At 42.0% G+C, this 7,077-nt stretch overlaps 1 protein-coding gene across 1 annotated transcript in view; it reads left to right on the forward strand.

The window, feature by feature from the left end:
- NBEA (neurobeachin) overlaps positions 1 to 7,077 on the forward strand; it is an 822,532-nt gene that overhangs the window by 314,413 nt on the left and 501,042 nt on the right. Inside the window, exons 31-32 of the mRNA XM_006874376.1 lie at positions 3,894 to 4,048; positions 6,266 to 6,392. Coding sequence (XP_006874438.1) covers positions 3,894 to 4,048; positions 6,266 to 6,392 — 282 coding nt within the window. The remainder of the gene's footprint in view (positions 1 to 3,893; positions 4,049 to 6,265; positions 6,393 to 7,077) is intronic.

Genomic DNA, 7,077 nt, shown 5'->3' on the forward strand with positions numbered 1-7,077 from the left:
CCAATCATATTGCCATTTTTGTTTTGTTTTTTTCCTGCTTGCCTGTCTTTGAAGTTGTATCTTCTGTTGCTCTAGCTGTTCCAGGCTAGTCTGCTTGCCCTATCTAGTGGGAAATTCCCATCTCAGAAGGTTCTAGATGGGTCTCAGGATTCCACCTAATGTCCTATACACTGCAAAGGCTCCACAAATAGCCTATTTCACTGGGCAAGTGCTAGAACCCCTTTTAGGTATTCTAATCAGTTACAGGCTGAAAGCGGGCTTACTAGCTTTCTGTAATCGTGTTTCCTGGCATTCATTCTATCCCACTCAAGTGTCTGTTTTATAATAGTAAGCAAGGGAAACCAATATTCGTAAGACAGTCAAGCACCTTAGTATTATTTCCTCTTTTCAGATTATGCCTCAATCCCTGTATCAACGAGCCTTGTTGTTCCAAGGTTGAGCATGCATCACTATTTACCTTGTCCCATTTAGCACTTATCTTTCATTGTACCAGTACCAGACTGTTTTGACCACTGTATCCCTGTAGTAAATTTTTAAATCAAGGAGTGAGAGGCTTCCAACTTTTTTCTTCTTCTTAAGCAATGCTTTGCCTATCTTGGGTCTCTTTCCTTTCCATTTAGAGGTTATAATTGTTTTTCCCCTTTTTCTAAAGAATGTCATTGGAATCTGGATTGGGATTGCATTATATGTGTAGATTGCTTTGGGCAGTATTGACATTTTCACAATGCTGTCTTCTTATCCAGGAACATGGTATATTCTTCCATTTTGGTAGGTCTCTTTTGGTTTCTTGCAGTAGTGTTTTGTAGTTTTCTTTGTATAAGTCCGTTGTTTCTCTGGTTACATTTATTCCTAGATATTTCATCCTTTGGCTATTGTAAATGATACTGCTTTCCTAATGTCCTTTTCAACACTGTCATTATTAGTATCGAGGAATCCAATTGGTTTTTGTATGTTGATCTTATATCTTGCCACTTTGCTAAATCTTCCACCGAGTTCCAGCAGGTTTTGTGTTTTTTTTTTCTTTTTGCTGAGTCTTTGGGGTTTTCTTTGTATAAGATCATATCATCTGCAAATAGAGAGAGTTTTACTTCCTGTTTGTCAATTTGGATGCCTTTGATTTCCCTATCTTGCCTTATAGCTCTGTCTAAGATTTCCAAAACAATATTTAATAAGAGTGGTGACAAAGGGCATCCTTGTCTGCTTCCTGTTCTCAAGGGGAAGGCTTTCAGTTTCTCTCCATTGAGAGTAATGTAGGCTGTTGGTTTTGTATATATGCTCTTAATTATGATGAGGAATTTCCCTTCAATTCCTACTTTGTTGAGTGTTTTTATCAGGAATGGATGTTGGATTTTGTCAAAATGTCTTTTCTGCATCAATCAATATGATCATGTGGTTCTTTTCCTTTTTCTTATTTATATGGTGGATTACACTGATGGTTTTTCTAATGTTGAATCATCCTTGCATCCCTGGTATGAATCCCATTTGGTCTTGATGTATTATTTTTTTGATGTGTTGCTGGAATCTGTTGGCTAGAATTTTGTTGAGAATTTTTGCATCTAAATTCATGAGGGATATTGGTCTATAATTTTCTTTCTTAGTGACGTCCTTCCCTGGTTTTGGTATGAGGGTTATGATTGCTTCATAGAATATATTAGAAAGTTTTTCATCCTCTTCTATATTCTGCAATAATTTGAGCAGAATTGGTGACAGCTCTTCCCTAAATGTTTGGTAAAACTCAACAGTCGAGCCTTCTGGACCTGGGGTGTAGATAGATTCTTAATGTAGTTTTTTGTTTATTTTATTTATAAACCATCCCTTTAAAAAATCATTAGACTTTTTTGTCTTTCTCTACTTACATATGAAAAGATAACTTATTCCTCACACCATCTGTAGTCTATAAGAAGTTTGTGGTCGAACTGGAAACCATCTGTTAGCTAGGAGCCAGTCTGTGTTCCTAGTTTCTCCACCGTCTGCAAACCCCCAGACATATTCTATAAAAGAGTAGGAAAGAAACTGTTTTCATTTCACTATTTGTCGTGTTGTTAAATTTGGTGAAGTCGGCTCTGATTCGTAGTGACCCTAGAGACGGTTTCCGAGAAGCTGCTGGTGGCTTTGAACCACCGTCTTTATGGTTCACAGTCCAGTGCTGATCCTCAGCACCACACCAGGACTCTTTAGCAATCAGTTTTTGGGTGTTTCTTCTTCTTGCTAGATAACAAGTGAGATGACTCATCTCACATTCGTTGAAAAGTCTAGTGAGGAGTTTTGCTGACAAACCCTAATACGCCAGGATTGTTTTCTGTTTAGATCTTTATAGAGGTCATTATTACTGTATCCCTAATATCCTGTTGGATATGGCAGCATCAGTAGGTTCAGGCGTGGCAACAACTGTGAGATTGGCCCAGGACCAGGCAGTATTTCGTTCTGTTGTGCATCGATTTGCTATGAGTCGGTACCAACTTGATGGCACCTAACAACAACAACAACATCCTGCCGGCAGAGGATCGCTTCAGTTTAGATAATGGTAACAACAATTAGCATTGATTGTTGTTGTTGTGGTTAAGTGCCATCAAGCCAGTTATGATTCATAGCCACCCTGTCTAGGGTTTCCATGGAGCGGCTGGTGGCTTTGAACTGTCAACCTTGTCGTTCAAACCGACCCTGCATTCCAGTGCATTATCCTGCTGCACTCATCAGGACTCTTAGCATTTATTAGACCCCTCATAATTAAAGATGTTTTCTTAAATTCAGTTTGATTTAAAATATTTCCTCAATCCCAAAAATGATAGTGAAAGATAATGGAATTTTTCATGAGCTTTTAACCCATCGTATATGTGAAGCTGTTGTTCTTAAGTGCCTCTGAGTCAGACTTGACACACAACGGTCCTGCACAGTCAATTCTGACTCACGGCGGTCCTAAACGGTCAGTCCTGACTCACGGCGGTCCTAGGCGGTCCTAGACGGTCAGTCCTGACTCACGGAGGTCCTAGACGGTCAGTCCTGACTCACGGCGGTCCTAGACGGTCAGTCCTGACTCACGGCGGTCCTAGACGGTCAGTCCTGACTCACGGCGGTCCTAGACGGTCAGACCTGACTCACGGCGGTCCTAGACGGTCAGACCTGACTCACGGCGGACCTGCATGGTCAGTCCTGACTCACGGCAGCCCTGTATAGGGTGTTTGAGGATCAGGTGGTGGGTTGCATTGCCAACCAGTGTTGCTAGTTCCTGTTTAATTTTTTGCTTTACTGTTAGACATTTTAGAATGGGGTCCAAGGCTTTTGTTTTATACATGAAGAGTATGCTATAGATTGATGGGCGTGTTATGTATATTCTGCCCCAAAAACCCTATTTTAAAAAAATACATAAAACTTGAAGGCCTACTGTGCTGTACATTGTGACTCGGAGCAACCCCGCAGGACAGAGTGTAACTGCCCCCCCCCCCCCCCCCGAGGCTTCCCACACTGTAGTCTTTACAGACGCGGGCTGCTAGGTCTTGGGTTCAAGCCACCAACCTCTCAGTCAACAGTCCTCGCTTTCGCCACTGCGTCACCAGGGTTCCTTTACAACATCAACAACCGTAAAAAAAAACCCGTATAGTTGTTGTTTAGTGCTGTCGAGTAGATTCCTACTCAAGTGACCCTGTGTAGGGTTTCCAAGGAGCAGCTCGTGAATTTGAACTGCCGACCTTGCAGTTCAGACTGACCTTGTTGAGTGTTTATCCTCCACCCATACAGACGTAGGTAGAACCTGCTCACTGGAGCATTTGCTTTCCCATTAAACTAAAAGGAATTGAAAGAACAAACGGGAACTTTGACTGTGTGTTGGCCAAGTCATTGGGAGCAGAGTTCATCATTAACGCCAATTCCCCCTCCCCGCTGACTTCCTCTGGCAGGAGTGTGGTGGTGCCCGTCAAGAAGCCGCCCCCAGGGAGCCTGGCTGTGACCACGGTGGGAGCCGCCCCGGCTGGAAGTGGGCTGCCCACAGGCAGCACTGCTAACATGTTCGCTGCCACAGGAGCTACACCAAAAAGTATGATTAATACAACAGGTATCGTCCTTCGATCTCTTTGTGACGGCTCATCTCCCTCTTTCTGTTTCTTAGATCTTCATTTTGTTATTTGATCTGAAAAGGTAACCATTCCCCATCATTGAAGGTTACCTGAAACTTTAAGAGGCTCACACTCTTGGTTGCGATTTTCCAGAATTTGCCCACCCTCCATGGTCATTTTAGAAGACTCAGTTGGGTTTGGTGAAGTGCTCTTTCCTTTAAGAGTGAAATCTGGGGAGTGGGACGGATTTGGGGAACAAAAGTCAAAGATTGTTTAAACACTTTGATGTAGTTTGATATGTAAAACTCAGTAAACGACTTTATCCAGTGCAGGAAGAAATACTAAAAATGTTAGTGACAGATAAAGGGTGGGGTGAAATGTACTGGCTGAATCTTAAAGTGAGAGGGGCTTCAAAAAGGACGTGGACAAATTCTCTTGTTTTTGAATGCCAGTTTTCCTGGAACTTTTAGAAGCCCCCAGCCAGGGGAAGGGAAGCCAGCTCCGCTGAGGTCCTAGACTTGAGTACAGGTGCCCTGATGCGTTCCTCTCACTGTCCAGCCTTTCCTGATGACAGTAGGGACAGAAAGTGCCAAATCACAACCAATTTTAAAAGTCTGCCTGAGATAACTTGTTTTGTTTTTCTTTTAATTTCCAGAAATGTTCCTATTGTTGACTAGCTAAATAAATCCTTACCCCAATCTTTGTGATTCCATTTTAGGTTTTTACACAACGCGAGATGGTCCCTGATCTTTCTTCCCTGACTATTGTAACCTCCTCTGCTCCCACCTCTACAGCCTCCAACTGTTCCATCTGTTCCCATTGCTTCTCTTTTCCCATCTGTATCCATTGTAGCTGCCTTGTTTACCACCTGAGCCTGACAGGTCATGAACAACACATTTATGGGGTTGTAGTAAGTAGAACCACATACTTAGCAGACAACTGTCATCAGTAGGATTGTGCTTAAAACAAACAAACAAACAGAAAATGCTGCTTTGGATTGACCTGTACTATAAAGGATTCATTCCGACTTGTCTGAAGACTTTGTATGAAGTCTGTCTTTCCAGGTGACAACTCTACCCTCATACTCACTCACTCAGCTTTTCCGCAAATAGGAGTAGAAATGCTACTCTTTCTTATTGAAACATAAATTCCAAAATTATTAAGATTTTAAAAATAGGCCAATGTAGTAGAAAAAAAACTAAAGAAAAACCCACAACCCTGCATTTGTTGTTGTTTATTGAAGAACTCCTTGTCTTTATAGTGAGATAGATCCACAGGAGAGCTCATCCCCCACTTTGTATCTCTGCTGTGAGACAAGAATGATGTTTTCCTTTCATTGGTGTACTGAGGTCAGTAGGTACACAAAGTGACGTCAGCAAAAGGAGAGTGTTCCTATAATCAATCTGATAATCCAGTGAGATAGCAAATACTAGTAATGAGTGTCCTTAGAAACGCACACAGATGCGGTTTATGAGGGGCTTCACAAAGTCGGTGGGAAAATGGAACGAAAGGATAATAGTATCTTCCCACAGACATTTTGAAGTCCCTCCATGTGTGCACACACACTCCAATGTGGGTCAAATGTGGAGCCGTGGAAATCCTGCTAGGGAGCTCTGTTTGATGGCAGGTAAAATAAGGTGTAATAACACTTCGGAACACTAGAGGCCCCTCAACTCCACAACACGTGAATGCAGTTCCACAGTGTCCTATAGAAAGCCCTTTCCTCCAATGGCATCTCCATGTCGCTGAGGAAGTACGTGCTGTGTGCTTCAGGTACGGTTAGTTGCACGCACATGGACCTGTGTAGGCAGGTACTGTCTACACAGGAGCGATGGGTGCAGCAGCGATGACACAGACAAAAACGTTCATTGCCACCTAGCTGTCAAAAAGAGACGACTTTTCAACATTGGAATTTGCTTTGTGTTGTTAATCTCACTTTATCAGAAGTTGTTTTCATTTGTTGATGTCTTTTATTTATACCCCATTTGTAACACGTAGCTTTGTTAGATGAACGTAAGTAAATTTAACGTAACAGCTGTTGTTTATATTTTTTAAGCATTATTCATATACTTATGGCCACGCGATATTTAATTTTGGAATTATGCTTTGAGATTCAGATGATCCATTCCTTCAGAGTCTGAAAGTGATGATGTAATGACAGCTGCTTGATTCATTAACATTATATCTAAGGCTACACATTATTATTTTGGGAACAGGTGCCGTGGATTCAGGGTCCTCCTCCTCTTCCTCCTCCTCTAGTTTTGTCAACGGTGCCACCAGCAAAAACCTCCCTGCTGTGCAGACCGTGGCTCCAATGCCGGAAGATTCCGCTGAGAACATGAGGTATGCATAGCTGCTCCCCTCCTTCCCTTCTCTCTCTTACCCGGTGAAGCAACAGGCAGTCAGTACACAGGGATGGTTAAGAAGGCTTTTGTGACTGCACTTTCTGTTCATGGTTTCCCTGTGTTTGTCGTTGCTTCATTACAGTCATCAGAGTCTAGACAGAGCTCTTCAGATGCTGTAATCCACGGTCATACTATACATGTTTGTCCCTCCCAAAACAGGTTAAAAATACACACTAATATTAACAGGTCAAACAGGGTGTCTTGGGGGTAAAGGGGTAGTTGGTGAAAGTTTAAAATAGAAGCTCTTTAAAGGTGCCGGCATTGAGTAAGTGATGTGCAGTGTATGGAACTGGAGGTCCAATAGGCAAACAGCATGTACTGCGATGATTTGTCTTAGCATATCAGAGAACATTCTAGAAGTGGTTGGAGTTAAATTACATGTGTGCATGTGTGTACAAGGAAGGATCAAAAGGTTAGAGGAAAAATTCCATTATCTTTTCATTATAATTTCTACCATCTTTTTAAAGCCTCCATATAGTCACAACTTTAAAATTAGAGAAGTTCACACATCACTTGCATCAAAGCCATTGAAAGAAAGAACATCTTCATCACTATCACTCATCAAGCAATAGCCCGAGTTCTATTGTATTCTGTTCTGGGCTGTGTATAGACATATCTATCAG

This window comes from Chrysochloris asiatica, unplaced genomic scaffold (genome assembly GCF_000296735.1).
Source record: "Chrysochloris asiatica unplaced genomic scaffold, ChrAsi1.0 scaffold00272, whole genome shotgun sequence".
NCBI classification, from domain to species: Eukaryota; Metazoa; Chordata; class Mammalia; order Afrosoricida; family Chrysochloridae; genus Chrysochloris; species Chrysochloris asiatica.